General features: G+C 47.5%; 1 protein-coding gene across 1 annotated transcript in view; it reads right to left on the reverse strand.

Moving 5' to 3' along the window:
• Positions 1-12,716: 12,716 nt before the first annotated feature.
• LOC102449468 (SITS-binding protein-like) overlaps positions 12,717-19,104 on the reverse strand; it is a 64,635-nt gene continuing 58,247 nt past the window's right edge. The window contains exon 10 of the mRNA XM_014577823.4: positions 12,717-16,247. Within this exon, the coding sequence (XP_014433309.3) occupies positions 16,074-16,247 (174 nt within the window). The 3' untranslated portion in view covers positions 12,717-16,073. The remainder of the gene's footprint in view (positions 16,248-19,104) is intronic.

Here is a 19,104-nt window from a genome sequence, read left to right on the forward strand (position 1 = left end):
TCCTGCTACAGAGGCAAATGTAATTGGGTTTAATCAGTTTGATCTGCCTTGAGGGATACAGTGGCAGCCAGTCTGCCTACACGGCGGGGACTCCCTGGGAAAGTTTGTTCGCATGTCTGGAGACGGAGCAGGAATCCTCCCTACACATCTGTACAAAGCTCTCATCGAGGTGCTCTGCAATCCTTCTCACAAGGTATCTGGGTAAGGCTGCCTTATTCCATCCTCCACGGTAGGACGCCTTCCCACGCCACGCCAGCAGTAAGTGGTCTGGCATCACTGCAGCACAAAGCATAGCAGCGTAAGGTCCAGGTTTCTGGGCACATACAGTCAGCATCCGTTCCCTACCATGCTCGCTGATTCAGGGGAGACTGATATCGCGCATGGCAACCTCGATGAAATAGGGGAAGTTCTGCAACTGATAGCCCAGATGCAATCCACCTCTTTTGTTTCATCCCTAACAAATCACACCCCCAGGCTTGCTGTGTTGTTTGCCGTGGGCTTGAAGAGAGCAGCTATGCCAGTGGTCTCCAACCTTTTTACACCCAAGATCACTTTTTAAGTCTCAGAACAGGTGAAGATCTACTGCCCCGCCCCTTCCTTGGAGCCCTGCCTACATTACATGAGGAAATCTAATGTAAATGTACTGCGCAGGTGTGCAGTTCAGAGAGGGCTCAAGAGCTACTCTTAGAGCCCCTGAGATCTACTGGTAGATCGCGATCTACTGGTTGGTGACCACGGAGCTATGCTGATTGTGGAGCACAGGGGTCAACCCCACATTGACTGCATGAGCCCCTACACACCTGTCCAATTTCCCCCATCTCTTGCAGGTCAATGTGAGAAGGGACAGCTACAGTCTTCAGGCATGCTCGGGGGGGTGGGAGCCCACACATTGACTGCATCAGACCCTACATACCTGTCTGGTTTCCCCCCTTCCAGGGCCCTTTGCAAACATGCCCCCCTCCTTTGCAGATGCAGACATCTAGGCTATGTCTAGACTGCAAGCCTCTTTCGAAAGAGAGCGTCTAGACTGCACGGAGAAATTTCGAAAAAGCGGCTTGCTTTTTCGAAAGAAAGCATCCAGTGAGTCTGGATGCTCTCTTTCGAAGAAGCCCTATTTACATTGAAGAACGCCTTCTTTCGAAAGAGGAACTTTCGAAAGAAGGCGTTCTTCCTCGTAAATTGAGGTTTACCGCCATCAAAAGAAAAGCCGCGTTCTTTCGAATTAATTTCGAAAGAACGCGGCTTGAGTCTGGACGCAGGGGAAGTTTTTTCAAAAAAAGGCTACTTTTTTCGAAAAAACCCCTGAGTCTGGACACAGCCCTAGATAGCTGTGGGAGCTGTACATTGCAAGCACTTTTTCACACGTTTTCAAAGCAGAAGCAAAAGGGAAAGAATCCCAAACTGTTGCTTACCATGCCTGCCACCAAGCCGAGTTCAGCTGCCCTGTGCTGTGCTCTGTGTTGGACCTCCTTGGTCTGGCACCCTCAGGACCTGACTGGTCCTGGATGAGAGATTTTTCCAGACCAGACCAGGGGAGGTCATTTCAGGGTGTCGCCCTCTTCCCCCTTCCTGGCTTCCCTGCAGCCTAGCAGAGCCACGCACCAGCTCCTTGCCTCCCCCACAGCTTTGCAGTCTAGCTGAGCCATGCACTGGCTTCCAGCTGAGCTGCACACCTCCCACAGCCCAGCTGAGCCATGTGCTGTCTCGTGGCTACCCCTTCGTAACCCAACTGAGCTGCGTGCCAGCTCCTGGGCCCCCACCTCCCTGCAGCATGCTGGGATTCTCTGGTCCTGGAACATCTGAGGTCATGTCGGACCATGGATGTTGCTGGACCAGAGAATCCCGGATTTTCGAGGTGCAACCTGCACTTGCCTGGTAGGCACTCATTTTAAAATGAAAAATTTGGCCTTGTACCTAACACACGTCTTTTGTGCAGCTCAGTGCTTCAGTCAGCGTAAAAGAGTAAAACCTTTAGTGGTTTACAATCTATCTTCTCTGAAGTCTATCCTTGGATCCCATACCTTCCCCTCCTCCCCCCACTGATGCAGCTGGAACAATGACTGTTACCTGCTCCCTCAGCTCCTCCCACGCTGCGGCTGCATTGGATCAGAAGGTGGAAAGAAACGTAAACAGGATGAAATGTTTAATGAGCTCATGCAATCTGCCCACACTGATAGAGCTCAACTAAATTTACAGAGAACACTGTTCGAGGTCATCTGCACCTAACAGCAGGATGAGAGAACATGCAGGGAACATGAGCATAAGATACAGGATGTAATATTGAGGCTCATGAGCAAACAGAGCTGATGAGGTGCCAATGGTAGAGGTGCAGAAAAAGCATCTGGAGCACAAAGTCCTCCTGAACCCTGTGATGAATTACCTACCCTCCCATGTAGTAATCACTGCAGTGAGTCATCACTCAGGGGTGCAGCAACAACTCAGCTGCACTGATTTACCATCCCAACAGTGACTAAGGCCACATCTATACTTACCCCACTGGAGATTGATCTTCTAACATTTGATTTAGCAGGTCTAGTTAAGACCCACTAAATCGAATGCTGAGGGCTGCTCTGGCCAGTGCCAGTACTCCTGGTAGTCATGAAGAGTAAGGAAAGCTGATGGGAGCAAACTTCCCTCTGTGGGGACAGCACCACGCTTGGCTTAAAGTAAGCGGTCTTCATCTACGTATTTTACATAGCTGGAGTTGCGTACCTTAACCCAACCTTCCAAGTGTAGTGTAGACCTGGCTTCAGTCCTATGTCCAGCAGCAACCTTTGCTCCAGCCAGTAGGACTGGCTACCAGGAACCAACACCTGACTTTCTGAAAAGGAAGGAGGAAAAGAAAAGGAAAGAAGGGCTTTCATTACACACCACAGGTGTGGTGGCAGTTGAGAGAAAGAAGTGAAGGTGAGGGCTTCCCATGACATATCCTGTGCAGTGGGAGGATGGGATAGTCTAAAAGTATTAAATAAGATATTTTCTCATGGGCTCAGCCCAAAGTCACTGAGATCTCATTCTCTCATGTCTCTCCTACACATACTGCTAATATTGAAGGAATGTGTCTTGTCCCTAGGGAAGCTTGTTGATACGTTGGGCTCTACCAAATTCCTGGCTATGAAAAATATGACATGGACCATGAAATCTGATCTGCCCCCTAAAATCTGGTCTGTTGTGTGCTTTTTCCAACTGCTCATGAACTGTATATGGGGAGACACCAGCAAATTCCTTCTCTTTCAGTCATAAGGCAAAAAACTTACTTTTACTTTATAGGCTTTAACAACAACATACCAGTTATCATGAGACTTGTGATAAAAGCATGAGACTGGGCAACATTGCTTAACTTGTTTCCTGAATCAGGTTCTTGGAGGCCTCAGTCAGGTTAAGACCTCTTTATACCAGGCATTGTACAAAACATAGGAAATTTGAGATAAATGCAAATTTTCCAGTCTGCTTCATTGGAGCATCCAGATAGGGTTGCCAGATAGTTTCAGAAAAAATACTGGGAAAAAAAAAGGGACCCCGAGAGTTGTTGAGAAAAAAAAAAAGGGACCTCGAGAATTGTTAAGCAAAAAACAAAACAAAACAGCCCCTTTAAGAAACACGTGGTGAGGCTTTTTGGCCCTAACAGGCAGCTGGCGGGCGGCTGCCATCTTGCCTCCCTGCACGGGGCTGGACAGCTCCACTGTGGAACCTGTTAAGCAATAGGCTTGCCAGGCTGCCTCCGTATTGAGCTGGACAACCCAGGATTTTCACCTCCTGGCTGGGAAAAAATCAGAAAGTACTGGACATTTTAGGTGTCCGGTATTTTCTGAATTTTTTTACCGGACAGGAGGCGATAATACCAGACTGTCCGGTTCAATACTAGACACCTGGCAACCCTAATTGCAGAAATTCTTTGGCCTAGCTTCCCACGGAATATAAGGGCTCATGTACATGGAGTGAAATTCTGTCCCCACTGAAGTCAACAAACACGACTCCCATTGACCTCAGTGAATCAGAATTACACTGTGGGAGTCCATCCCATGAAAGTCAATCTCAGTTCTGTATGGACATGACACACAGTAGCAAGTCCAACTATCTATCAGTTGGGAAACATGGCTAAATGGACAACATCTATGTAGTTATAAAAAAATAGAATGACATTACTTAAAAGGCAGTAGAAGCAAACCAGGTCAAGCAATTATTTCTGGACTAGAGCATTGTTTCCAGGATCTGATTTGGGAAAAGGAAATATCAGTGCCTGCTCCGTGCTGATGTTGATTATGAGCATTTACAAGAATACCATATTAAAGAATGAGAGAAAGACACTGGAACCAAACCGGGCTAACTCTTTAAAATAAGTTTACAATAGTAAATTCTTCAACAACAGTTTGATGACTGCATGTATGTGCTTTAATATCCTGTTGTGCCACAAGTAATACAATGTATTAGCAATATACTCATAATAGATTATGATATTACAAATCCCTTGATGGGGAATTTTTAGTACACAGGAGTTGCCTTAGTTGAGCAGTCTGTTGGTTCATTTACTCCAGTATCCTACCTCCAATAAGATCTGAAGCAGATAATGGCTAGAAACTGAACTTAAACACATTCACAGGGAAATAAGGTGTACTTTTTAAAGTAAGGTTAATAAGCCCTTGGAACAACTCACTGAGGGTACGTCTACACTACAACGTTAATTCGAACTAACTTAGTTCGAATTAGTTAATTCAAACTAAGCTAATTCGAACTAACGCGTCTAGAACTAAAAACTAGTTCGAATTAGCGTTTTGCTAATTCGAACTAGCATGTCCACATTGAGTGGACCCTGAACAGGGCTTAAGGATGGCCGGAAGCAGTGCCGGCAGGGCATCAGAGGAGGACTTAGAGCGTGGAGATGCTGTCTCAGGCTAGCCGAGGGCTGCGCTTAAAGGGTCCCGACCCCCACCCCGGACAGACAGTTCTAAGGGGTGCCCCGCTTGCAAAGCAGTCCTGGCTTGGAGTGCCCTGAGTGCCCACACTGGGCACATCACACCACTCGGCCATCAGCCCGGCTGCACTTGCCGCAGGCTGCCATCTGGGGAGAGGGGACAATCGGGGGGCTTCAGGAGAGCTTCCACCCCCAGAAGCCCGCAGAGCCAGCCCAGTCCTCCCCAACGGGGGCTCGTACCCCATTCCTCCCTCACCTCCTTCCACTTACCCTTCCCTAGCCCCCCTTCTTATTGATGTACAAAATAAAGATAACGTTTCTTCCAACATTGACTCTTTATTGAACAAAACTGGGGGAGACTGGGAAAAGGAGGTGGGAGAGGGGAAGAGAAAGGCTGGGAGAGGGGAGGGCAACTAACATGATCAGGGGTTGGGAACAGGTCCCAGATGAAGAGAGGCTACAGAGACTGGGACTGTTCAGCTTAGAAAAGAGGAGATGGAGCGGGGACAGGATAGAGGTCTCTAAAAGCAGGGGTTGGGTGGAGATGGTGCACACAGAAAAGTTCTTCATGAGTTCCCCTAAAGAAGGACTAGAGGACACCAAAGGAAAGGAATGGGTAGCAGGCTTCAAACTAGTAAGAGAAAGTTGTTGTTCACAAAGCAAATAGTTAACCTGTGGAACTCCTTGCTGCAGAAGGCTGTGAAGGCTACAACTAGAACAGAGTTTAAAGGGAAGTGAGATCAAGTCATGGAGGTTGGGTCCATGGAGTAGTCTTAGCCAGGGGGTAGGAGTGGTGTCCCTGCCCAAAGTTTGTGGAAGGCTGGAGAGGGATGGCACGAGACAAATGGCTTGGTCACTGTCTTCGGTCCATCCCCTCCAGGGTCCCTAGGGTTGGCCGCTGTCAGCAGACAGGCTACTGGGCTAGATGGACCTTTGGTCTGACCTAGGACGGCCATTGTAAGCTCAGCGCTCAGGGTCGGGGGTCTCAGTGGACCCCCTTGATTTTCATGCACACCTGCTCCTGGGTGGCCAGGCTGGCAGCTCTCCTGCCCTAGCCAACCACTTTCCTGTGCCTAGTGCGGAGATCGTGGATGAGGTCCACGATGTCCGCACTAGCCCAGGAAGGTGCCCGCCTCTTGCGGTCCAGGGCAAGCTCCCGGGAGCCGCCAGCCTGGTCCCGGGAAGAGGGGGTGGGCTGGGGGACATCGGGTGGGTGGCTCTGTGCCGTGCCAGGTGCAGGGTCTGCTGGCTGGGTGCTGGCAGGCTTGCACCTGGCACGGGCACCGTAGCCAGCCCGTGCCCCTTTAAGGGGTCCGTGGCTGGGAGGGGGGCAAAGAGTTTCCCTGGTGTTGGCCAGTGTGTCCACCAGGGAAACCTGGGGAGGACTAGCCTCCCACTAGTTCGAATTAAGGGGCTACACACCCCTTAATTCGAACTAGTAAGTTCGAACTAGGCTTAATCCTCGTAAAATGAGGTTTTCCTAGTTCGAACTAAGCGCTCCACTAGTTCGATTCAAATTTGAACTAGCGGAGCGCTAGTGTAGCGGCTATGAATGTTAGTTCGAACTAACGTCCGTTAGTTCGAACTAACATTGTAGTGTAGACATACCCTGAGAAACATGGTGGATTTTCCAGTATTGAAAATCTTTAAATCGGGGTGGGGAACCCGAGGACCAGGAACTGGGTGCGGTTCCCGGCTTGCCTGGATCTGGCCCCCCGAGATTTAGGGCTTCCCACCCCTCCAGCATTGGGGAGCCCGCGCTGGCATTCCAGCCCCTCTGTTGCCCCATCACAGGGCTGGAGCACACAAAATCTACTAGCTTGGGCCCCTAGGCTCTGGCGTGTGATGGGCATGTGGGGAGTGTCTTTCTTTTTCTCAGTCAGGGGCCACATCAGTGAGGGTTTTTTTATTTTATTTTATTTTATTTTATTTTATTGCTTCGCCCATGTGTGTGCGGCCCCTGACTGATTTTTCTGTGGGGCAGTGGCCCCTGACCCAGAAAAAGTTCCCCGCCCCTTTAAATCAAGACTGGATATCTTTCTAAAAGCTATACACTAGCTCAAATTCAACTTATTAGTATCCAAGCAGGAATCACTGCTGGTCATTTTATGGCCTAGGGTATGCAAGAAGCCAGATGTGACCATCTTAATCTGGCCTTAAAATATTTGCATCCATTACTGAAAATGAGATAAGAATACAGTAATTTCATTAAACAACATCATATAGTGCTGCCCTATAATAATGAAACATGGGATATGTCTAACTGCATCTAGGAGACAGTCATTCTCCATTGCTCTCCAGAAATCAGTCTCACAAGACCTTCTTATAGATAAACTAGGGAAATACAACCTAGATGGAGCTATAGAGTGGGGGGTGCGTCTAGACTGGCAAAATTTTGCGCAAAAGCGGATGCTTTTGTGCAAAAACTTGCCGCCTGTCTACACTGGCCGCGAGAATTTGCGCAAGAGCATTGACGTTCTAATGTAAGAAATCAGTGCTTCTTGCGCAAATACTTTGCCACTCCCGCTCAGGGATAAGCCCTCTTGCACAAGAATACTTGCCCAAGAGGGCCAGTGTAGACAGGCACCTTAATTTCTTGCACAAGAAAGCGCGATGGCTAAAATGGCCGTCGGAGCCTTCTTGCACAAAAGCGCGTCTGTACTGGGCACAGATGCTTTTGCACAAAAGCAAATCTTTTGTGCAAAGGCACTTGCCAATATAGACGCTCTCTTGCGCAAATACTTTTAACAGAAAAACTTTTCCGTTAAAAGTATTTGCGCTAAATCATGCCAGGCTAGACGCAGCCAGGGGCTGTGTCTAGACTGCACCCCTTTTGTGGAAAAGGGATGCAGATTAGACACAGCGCAATTGCAAATGAAGTGGGGATTTAAATCTCCCCCGCTTCATTTGCATGAACATGGCTGCCGCTTTTTTCCGGCTCAGGGCTTTGCCGGCAAAAAGTGCCAGTCTAGACGGGGATCTTTCGGAAAATAAAGCCTTTTCCAAAAGATCCCTTATTCCTCTTAAAATCAGGAATAAAGGATCTTTCAGAAAAGGCTTTATTTTCCGAAAGATCCGCGTCTAGACTGGCGCTTTTTGCCGGCAAAGCCCCGAGCCGGAAAAAAGCGGCAGCCATGTTTATGCAAATGAAGCAGGGAAGATTTAAATCCCCGCTTCATTTGCAATTGTGCTGTGTCTAATTTGCATCCCTTTTACGGAAAAGGGGTGCAATCTAGACACAGCCCCCAAATCATTCTTCTGCTTTATTTTGCACTGATTAGGCCTCAACTTAAGTACTGAGTCCAAATCTGGGCACCATATTTTAGGAAAGATGTGGAGAAATTGGAGACAGTCCAGAGAAGAGTAACAACAATGATTAAAAGTCTAGAAAACATGAGCAATGAGGGAGGACTGAAAAAATTGGATTTGTTTACTCTGGAAAAGAGAAGACTGAGGTGGGACACGATAGAGGTTTTCAAGTTGTTACAAGAAGAAGGAAGAAAAATTATTCTCTTTGACCTCTGAGGATAGAACAAGAAGCAATGGGCTTAAATTGCAGCAAGGGAGGTTTAGGTTGGACATTAGGAAAACTTCCTAACTATCAGGGTGGTGAAACACTGGAATAAGTTGCCTATGAAGGTTGTGGAATCTCCATCACTGAAGATATTTAAAAGCAGGCTAGAGAAAAATCTGTCAGGGATGATGGTGTTTGGTCCTGCCATGAGGGCAAGGGTCTGGACTTAATGATCTCTCGAGGTCCCTTCCAGTTCTAGTGTTCTATGATTCTATGATTGTGTCATTAACATCAATGTGAAATGGGGTAACTTTGTTCCCATTCTGACTGAGTAATAGTTTATATCCACTTTTTACTGAAGTAAATGGTTTCAGAAGGTGCCCAGAATCTAAAAATCAGACTCCCAGTGTCCAGGTTTTTCATCCTTAGAAATATTTCCTGTCTTTCAGTCCTGGATACCATGATCAGCAGAGCCTCATCAAAGCAAAGGCAATTTATACAGGTGTTCCCCTGGGAATATAAAGTGAAAGTGCTCAACAATTCTGAAAGCCCCTGATGTGCAAGGTGGAGTTATATGTTATATATTAAACCAGGAGCCACTGATTCTCTCACAGAGTAAAAATCCAGCTAAATCTGTCTGCAATGCTAGACTCACGAGGAGAAGATGAAGTGCACTGCAAAGCTCTGGGCTTAATTTCTGACAAGGAAATGCATTCACAATCTGCCAGTCTTACAGGGATAATCGCTCTGCCATTTATTTGGCCAGGGCTTCCTTTTTACCATTCAATTGGATGTTTAACCTGCTAGGGGGAAAGGGAATAGAAAAGAGATGACTTTCGTAGTTGTTCTAAAGGCCGAAGACATCAAAGGCAGCACTGCCTGTTGCCTACGTCTTCTCCTCCAAGATATTTTATGGAGTTGATTTTTAGAACATTCTGGAGGATTGCTTTGCATTGTGTGGGGTTTGAAGGTACTGAAACACAAAACAGATGTTCAGGAGAGGACATTCTCATCCTGTGCAGGTGACTAAATGTATAAGTATTTGGGTCTCATTCAAATATAGATCTAGCACGTCAAAATAAATTTCACTTCAAATGTGCAAATCAAGCTTCATCCTCAAGCTGAGTCTCTGTGTCCAGGAAGATCATATTTTAGCCAATAAAAAAAAGTTTCCGTGCTGCAAGCAAGAAGCAAAGACATGCAGCCCCGAGAATCAACTTTTCTGTGCTGAACCTGGGCTCTGCATTGACAAGCTTTGCTGAATGGCATTGGCACATAAACACCATATCACGCTCCTTTAATGAAATGGTCATATCATCTAACGCCAGCGATGCTAACTAGAATTCCTAGTTCCTGGAGGTTTTGATTGCAAACTCCCATGGTACCGAAACTCTGGAGCTCTGTGGTTCCATTTAATTCCAGAAGATTCTGTGTTCTTACAGATTGAACCTTTCTAGTCTGACACCCTTGGGACCTGCCCGGTGCCAAACCAGAGAATTTGCCAACCATGGGAGATCAATATTGTCTAGCAGCATCACCAGCACTTCCACTACTTACTGGGCTTTGATAAGTCATTTGGGAGATAAATTAGAGCTAAGTAACAGCATAGAGCATTGAGAGCCAGGACTGGTGGTTGTAAACAAACTTTATGGGACCATGTGAAACTTGGGCACACCCACGATAAGTGGACATCCAGCTAACTAATATCATGCTGAACCACAGATGTTGCCAGAGCAGAGTGCCAGATTAGAGAGGTCCAGCTTTTACTGGCTCTCAGGAGAAATGGGCGGCAGCTGAGGAGTATGATAACATTGCAACAAAATGCACTGACATAGAACCAAAGTTTGGGGTAGAGCTTCTCACAAACCATACGTATCTGAAGCCGTCTCTTCTGCTGGCAACCCCACTGCTATTTGCTAGGGAATGAACTATGACCCTGAATCTGACAGCCCAATCCACAGCTGGTGTAAATCAATACAGCTCTCCCGGTTTCACCAATTGATAGCGGCTGGGAACTTGGCTGTGTGCCTACCGGAATGGGGAGAAGCAGCAGGTGTAGATGGATTTAAGCAACAAAGTTTCCATTTTCATATTGTTCCTAATTTTAAAAACAAAACCACCACCACCTCCTGGAGTACAGTAGGAGACCTTCTCCCAAGTATTTGAGTATTTCAGTTGTTTCTGCTCTTTTTCAGCATTTACAATAGTAGACCCTCTAGATCCAGGGTATGGGGAAAGTGCCTATTACATTTTTTTATAAGTATTTATTCGGCATGCAAAAAATCTGCTTTGATGTTTGGGTTGCTTTTCACTGGCTCATGGTGAGTGCAGAATTTCATTTGTACTAAAGGGAGCAATTGGGAGGGAGAAATTAAATGGTTGAAAATGCTGGGTTAAGAGCCCTGGATGCTTTCTCTTGGGGATGGGTTAAAGCAACTAAGGCATGGCGACTCTAGCTGTATTATTCACGTACCTGTAGTTGCACAGCTTAAAATGACTTACTCCGGTAATGTATTTGTAGCCCAGTGGGCTCCAGCCTTTTCAAGCACAAGATCCTTTTTTTTTTAATTTAAGTGCAATCCACAACCTACTTCAAACCCAAGTTCCTTTGCTCTGACTCCTTCCGTGCACTTTCTTCAAGGCCACACCCCGTCCCACCCCTTCTCTGAGGCACCACCTTGCACACGCCCTCCTCTTCCCTTTCCCCATCCTCACTCACTTTCACCAGGCTGCAGCAGGAGGTTGGGGTGCAGGCTCTGGTCTTGGGCTGAGGGACTTAGACTGTGGCAGGAGCTCCAGGCTGAGCTTGGGGCAGGGCATTGGGGTACAGGAGGAGGTTCAAGGTGCAGGCTCTGGGAGGGAGTTTGGGAGCAAGAGAGGCTCAGGGTTGGAGCAGAGGTTCAGGATGTGGGCTCTGGCTGGGCACTGCTTTCTTCCGGCAGCTCCCAGATGGTGGCACAGGAGGGCTAAGTCAGGCTCACCCCTGCCCTGGCCCTGTGCCACTCCCAAAAGGAGCTGGCATGTCCAGCAATGGCTCCAGGGGCGAGGGGCAGGTGGCTCTGCAGGTCACCCAAACCCCCAGTCTACAGGCACTGACCCCACACCTCCCATTTCCCGTGGTTCCCCATTCCTAGCCAATGGGAGCTGTGGGGGTGGTGCCTGCAGGAAAGAGGCCACAGAGACTTGCCAGCTGCTTCCAGGATTGGTGCAGGGTCAGGACAGGGGGGAGTCTGCCTTAGCCCCGCTGCACTGCTGGACTGTGAGTGTCTGATCTCCTGATTTGGCTGCAGGAGCCTCCAGGAGATCAAAACCAATTCCAGGAGGCTCCCGGCCAGTGGTCTGCTCATGGATGGAAAAAATTAGAGAGCATCTCATTGTCCTGCATTTTGCTTCAACTACCCCAGACTAACACGGCTACATCTCTATCACTATTCTCATTCTCTGTTATCTTTTGTTATGTGCACCAATATCAAAGTCACATGCAGATGTGTACCACCAGTAGAACCCCAAATACTCAAAGAATTAAATTTACACGTAAGAAAGAAATAAAAACTATGAAATGCACAAACCCGTTGAAAACCTAAAATAACACACTTTGAAAGCAGTAACAACCACCACCACACAGGTGTGTGTGTGTGGGTCAGGAGGAAAGATAGGGCGTTTATGTGAGTGACTGCGACACACCCAGTGTGTGAGCATAGCAGTCATTTCCATTGCCCGTGTAAGTATGCTGAGCGCATTCAGACATAGGAGCAGCTGCCAGAAGCTCCCTTCATCCTGAGCCCTGCTGTGTCTCCGTCTCCCCCATGGAGATGGGGTGCGGGTGGGGGAGGGGAACACTGACATTATTGCCCCCTCCTCTGCCTTCCCCACCCTGCACAGGAAGCAGGAGGCACCTGAGGGAGGGAAGGGGAAGGTCCCAGGAAGAGGGCAGGAAAAGCACAGCAGTGGGGGGTGGGGCACTTGAGAACCTCCCAAACACGCCAGTCAGGATCCCCCATCAGAGGCTGGAAGATCTTCTGGGCTGAGTGGCTAGTGCCCGGCTGATTGAGAGTTTGGCCTATTTGAGTAATGCCACCCCACGGGGTGAGTCGCTGGCAGCAGGGATCGCGATTCAATGACCTCTGCATCTTAACAAGCCAGTCTCTACTGCCTCAGAGGCTTCTTACTTACAGCTACAGCCATTTCACCAACCTCTGTGAATAGCGCAGCCACCACCAGAGGGGCACAGAGAGCTATGATGGTGGGGCCCATTTGCTAATGGCGCCATTGCAATCAGTTATGTGGGCGTGTAGTCTAGTTTTTTTAATGAACAGTATAGCTTAATTTCCTACAAACTTTTACACTATAATGCTGTACAAAGATATTAAAAAACAACCAATAGTCTAGTAGCACCTTAAAGACTAACAAAACATATAGATGGTATCGTGAGCAAAACCCACTTCTTCAAATGACAGGAGTGCTGGAAGTCCAGATCCAAGAATAAATAGGGGGGAGGAGAGGGGAAGAAGGAAAAAAATGGAGAGGAGGAAGAAAAAAGAGACAGTGAGCAGATAAACTTCAGAGGGGTAGCCGAGTTAGTCTGTAACAGGAAAAAACTTAAAAAACAAATAGTCTAGTAGCACCTTAAAGACTAAATAGTTACAAGAGGCTGATAAGAACCGTTACAAAGATATTGTAAATCATACAACTGCAGTATGAAACAACATGTAGTAGGTGCATGAGACAGAAACCTAGCTGAGGCCAGAGAAAAACAAATGGACAGCTGGGGTTTGAAAAGAGATAGCAGGTTGATCAGGCACTGAGACACACCCAAGCTCCTCCAGATGGTAGGTGCTGCAGAGGAGAGGAACAGGATTAAAAAGGCTCTCACAGAGGGTGTGGCATAGTGGGGGGGTCTCCCTGCACTGGGGTGGGAGATTCTCACTGACTCTCCCAAATGTGTATTAACCCAGACACCTAGGCTCAGCCTCCCAGGGAGAGAGACAAATGGAGGAAGGCAGAGAGGCGGTCAGGGCTGGGAGGAAGGGTTAGTTGCTGTCTGGGAAGCATGGAGAGAAGAGGCTAAGCTGAGGGCCTAGGGGCGATGGACCCCTAACCCTAGGGTCTGAGGCATCCTGGCCCTGGGCCCTGTAGCCACATCACATATGTGCTGGGCTATATCCTGAAGGAACAATAAACCCCTCTCTATTCTACGACTGGCGGAGTCTGGGCTTGCTGCTACGGGGCTGCAGGAATGGGGGAACCCCGACTGCGTCGTGGCAGAGGGTCTTAGTAGAGATCAGTGCTTGATGAGCATAGTGAGGCCTGGTCTACACTAAAGGGGAAAGTCGACTTACAATACACAACTCCAGTTACGTTAATTATGTAGCTGGCCTTGAAGTATCTTATATCGAGTTTCTACGCTGCCCACACAGCGGGAGGTTAATGGGAGCACATGCACCTGTCGACTTCCCTTACTCCTCGTGAGGAGCAGGACTACTGGTGCCGATGGGAGTGCTCTCTCCGTGCAAATTAGTGTGTCTTCACTAGACCCGCTAATTCAAACCCCAGAAGATAGACTGCGGCAGTGTTGATCTTCTCCGTAGTGTAGGCAAGCCCTGAGGGAGGGGAACATCAAGAGGTCTTGGGCACGGGACATCCAGGTGCAGGCTGAAGCAAACTCCTGTTTTACAAACAGTGACTGTGGGGTGTGGATACTTGGATAGTGCCCGTCGTTCGTATCAATTCGTTTCATGCAAATTAATGATGATGATACTGAACAACTGGCACTGGGCAGCAGCAGCTAAGAGCTATTCCCTTCTGTTTGGACTCCATCACCTCCATTTAAAAGGGAGCTATCAGAGCAGGACCCCCCTCCTTTCCCAGCCTCTGCTGACTCAAGTTGTTTTCCTGCTGACCTTGTTCGCTGTGCCTGGGCATGCTGCCGACAGCGTGAGCCCCTGGTTTGTGTGGCACTTGGTGCCCCTCCTCCCATACACCGCCCTTAGCCCTGTGCAACAGCCTGTATTTGACACTGCCCTTGGGGCCTCCTCACAGGTCCTTGACACTTTTGATGAAATTAGGAAAATCCGGGAGGGGAGGGGGCGGTTCTGACCTAGAAGGAAAATGAGAGAGACCATCAGCCGGTGTAAATGAGCCGAGTGCTGCTGATGTCAGTAGAACAGTGCTGGCCGAGAGCAGCTGAGCATCCGGCCCCTTTATCCCATGGGGTATCAGCAATGAAGTTGGGTACTTGTGAGATACATGAAACACAAAGAAATGGTCCCATTTACATTAAGATTAGCACTGAAAAGCTCAGATCCCTTCTCCCTCTCCCCCCCCTCGATACATATGCTCCCCTTGATAAGGTCATTTGAATTCATTTGGAAGCTGATCCTTCCCTCCAGCTAGGCTAACACCATGTACGTCCAGTCTCTGCAGCTGCTAAGAACTGATGTGCACCTTAAGGCACAGAACATAATCTTGTCTTTGTAGCCTCCTAGAACCTTTTGAATGTCATAAGTGCTGTCATCCTAAAAACGCCCTCCACATAGTGAGTCTCAGCTGCTTTATAATACTCAGATCCACAGGTTTCAAAGAGGCTGCTTATTTCCAAAAATAAACAAAAGCTGATGTCAGTTTGAGGATGTGCCCAATCCATGGGAGGAGGCACTCTGAGATGAGAAAGCCAGGGCAAAAGGCAGCAGACAGGATAGTCTCTAAAACCACACAATGCAAATAATCCAAATAATCATCCAGCAGGAATGGAGAAGACGTCTGACATATGTGACTTACAGCCCCATCACAGAACAGCTTTCCTTGCCCTCTTCTTTCTGCAAGTTTTGTCTAATGAGAACTGACTTTTTCCTAGACAAAAACATTGACACCAAATCCAGCCCTGGATGTTGCAATTTTCCCAGACTATAAGTTGCGGTCTGTAGAGGCAGGTAATGATGCAATTGTGTTTCACTGGCTCTTGCAGACAGCTAGATCTGGTCAACCAAGACTGTTTCTTTTCAAGGCAGCTAGTCCTGCTGTCTGTCCAGACCTGGCTCTGTTAGGGCTTCCTCTTTGCTTTAATGATAATTCCCCCCAAAGAGAGGAATATTTTTAGCAGACATTGAATCCATCTGTTTTTCTCATTAGTCTGTGACTTTGAGGGAGTCTCTCTTTCACTACTAGTTTATCAGAAAAACTTAAAAAACATCTAATAGTCTTGCAGAACCTTAGAGACTAAAAAAACGTAGATGGTATCATGAGCTTTCGTGGGCACAACCCACTTCTTCAGATGAATGGAGTTTAAGGGATCCAGTTTTCAAATAAATAGTACAGAGAGGGCATGGGCAGCGGGAGAGAAGGAAAAAGAAGGGGCAAAAAGTTTATCTGAGACTTTCCTGGTAGATAACCAGGATTGGGCCAGATGAACCTGACAGACCTCAGTAGATGTTCTCCTGGGCACATGGGTGTACTTCTTGTACCCAAGCTCCTGCAGTAATTCACTATTTCAGAATGGTAACAAATCACAGTAAAAGACTGAAACACTTGTATGGGGGGGAAAAAAGAGTTCCTGGAAAAGTGCAAATGTCTGAAATGGAAGGGAGTTTGTCTTGTCAGCATCACTCATCTGGGAAGTAGGTGACTCTTAAGAGCTGGGACAGACTGAATCTAGGAGGCTTTTACAAAAACCGGCACCTCCGTAAGACTGACTGAGTAGTTCCTGATGAAAGTTCCTCCATCGAACACCTGGGCGGTGTTGGTGTCCATCCACGTGTGGCCTTCCCCAGGCAGGTAGATGTCTCTCTGAACGCACCCTGGTTCTGTTATTGGGGCAATCAGTACCTGCATTAAAAAAAAGGCAATGCAGCATTCAGTAGGGCTATGTAGAACTAACAGCAGCAAATCTAGGCAAATTGGGGGCCCGATTCTGACAAGTGCAACTGAATGGGAAATCTGTACAGTCTTGCAGACATTCTGAATGAGTTGCACCAAATATCACAAGGTCAAAATTTGGCCAGCAGACATTTCTAATGCAGATCAGGTGGAGCAAGAGATTGATTAGCACTATGTCCACCCCTTTAGCAGAAGCAGACCCACTGAGAAGATACTTTCAGATTAGACCACGAAGAATAGGAATAAAACCAGATTACACAGTGGCAATCCTTTACATTGAATTATTGTTATTTATTAGGGTATGTCTTTGTTCATTCTCCAGATGGCAGCATGTAGCTTTCATACACTGCACATACCCTTAGCCCAGGTACAGTAAATAGCTGTGGAGACAGTGAAGCACTGGTTAGGTGAATAAAGGCAAGCCAGAACCTTAGAGTACATACCCCACATCCAAGCATGCCTCCCTTGTCTACAGTGGTATTTTTAACACTGTCATTTCCTGCAACCTCCCCTCTACCACAGCCTTTCCCAGCCACACAGTATGGATGCAGCCTGATTTTCACTGATGCATATTGTTATACTGTACTTATTCTATACACCAGGAGTGGGGAACCGCAGGCCCGGAGGCTGGATGTGACCCTTGATTTGCCTGGATCCAGCTCCTGAGGCTCAGAACCCCTCCGCAGCTCCAGGGGTCCTGTGCTGGTGTTCCAACGCCCCTGCTGCACCCCTGGGGGTTGGAGCACACAAAAATCTATTAGGCTGGGCCCTGCTAGGCTCTGGTGTGCAAGAGAAATGTGGGGAGTGTCTTTGTCTGGCTCAGTCGGGGCCACAGTGAGGGATTTTTTTCCCCTGCTTCTCACTGGTGTGCAACCCCCCGACCGAAAAGTCAACGTGATTTTTCTGTGGATCAGTGGCCCCTCACCCCAAAAAAGGTTCCTCACCCCTGGCATGCACCCTTGCTACTGGTATGCAGTGTAGACATAACCTCACTGTCTCACCTCGAGGCCCCACCCTACAGTCACTCCAGTGTGTCAAGCGACCGTCTGTTACGAGTGCAGTACAACAGAGATGTCTGTAGGCATGTAGATAACAGAACTGATGGAAAATTTTCCAGTGGAAGTTTTCTCCTGGAAAATGCTGATTTGACAGAGTCCAAATGTTCTGCAGGAAGGTGTCAGCTCTGTCTGAATTTTTGACAGGAACCAGCCAGCCTGCTTGGTTTTCTGCCAGCCCCATGGTGGGAGAAGATTTCAGGCTCCCTGGGATCCCAGAATTGCTAGCTCTGCGAGGTGTCTGCATGTTGTGGAGGTGGGCTGCCAGGCTCTCCAAGGTCTAGTGCTCCTACCTGATGAGTGGTTGGGCTGGTCGGTTCCCCAGACTGCTTGGGCTCCCTAGAACTGTGTGAAAATTTCTGTTTCATGAGGAACTTTTTTTACTTTTTGTTCCAATTCAGAATGATTTTTTTTTTCAGAAATTGCCCACTACATGGAAACACACATTTCCAGCCAACTCACTTATGCAGTTAATAGAGACAGTGCTAGTAGACTCAAACACATGCAGTGTTATTTATATATTTTTCCTGGGCAAATAAAAGATGGGACACACTGCAAATGGTTTCTGGAATACATTTCTTCACAGCCCCTTACCTGCAGAGCTTTCATCCTTAATAGACAAAGCAGACAAAGGAAGCAAGGAAGGGGATGTTATTATTCCATTTTACTGATGGGAAAACAAGACACAGAGAGATGAGCTGATCCTGTAATGTGTCCCTTTTGGCATGAAACTTTATGACTATGAGATTAAATGACTTATTTATGTCACACACTGAGCTTGGCCAGACCCAGCGATCAGGCTCAAGAAAGTTTGCGCAATAGCTTAGATTTTATTATTTATTTTCACTTCATATTTCTGGCACAGTAATAATTAAGGCTGAATCTTTTATTTTAATTAGGATATTGATGTGGACGGGAGAATTTCCACTGACTCCAGTGGGCTTTGGAACAAATCCGGAAAGCTCCATAGTCCTGCAGGGAAGGGTGTTTTCATGCTGTATTAGGACCATTTACGTCACAATTAATGGCCAAGACAGCACAAAACTGAACCTAGCACCAATGAGTGCTCCTTCCATTGCTAGGGGACTTAGGATTCTCCTCTATACTAGGCATCACTGATGTACTGAGGTACCAATTGAAAAACATGTATAATATTTGTCCATAATGGATTGTCTTTTCACTACTTTGACCATGATTGCTTTAGTGTGTGACTTTCCCCCAGCTCATTTTCTGTTCTCTGCTTTTCTCTATCCAGAAGAGCATGGCTTAGACTGCTACAATTAGTCTAAAGTGGTGCGAGCTGTCTGGTTTACCTGGAAAAATCTCTTGGTTGGTAACTGTTATTATAGAGCAGTTCACTAACCTGCTGGCTGGTTATTTCTTGGACTCAGTGTGAATCTCTGTCTCTTTTCTGGAATGGCTCAGGAGACACTGGAAGTAGGATTTGCAAAAGGGTCTCAGGGAATTGAAGCTCCCAGCTCCCACTGAAATTCTGTTTTCAGTGCATAGTTAATCCAGGGGATCGGCACCCAGGGGAACCTAGCCCAGCTCAGGGGAGGGTCTGCACAGCAGAGCCCTACCCATGTTACAGGGTGCTCAACGGTCTGCACACACCTGTGTGTGTCCGGAAGCATGCCCAACCATTCTTTGTTCTGAAATGCTCTAGGATTCTTTTCCAGTCCACTGTGTCAACTGCAGGAGATGCTGCCTGTCCTTTGCAGGGGAGGAGGTATTGTGGGAAGGACATTGGG

Source organism: Pelodiscus sinensis, chromosome 5, assembly GCF_052426305.1.
Source record: "Pelodiscus sinensis isolate ZL-2025 chromosome 5, ASM5242630v1, whole genome shotgun sequence".
In the NCBI taxonomy this organism is placed as follows: domain Eukaryota; kingdom Metazoa; phylum Chordata; order Testudines; family Trionychidae; genus Pelodiscus; species Pelodiscus sinensis.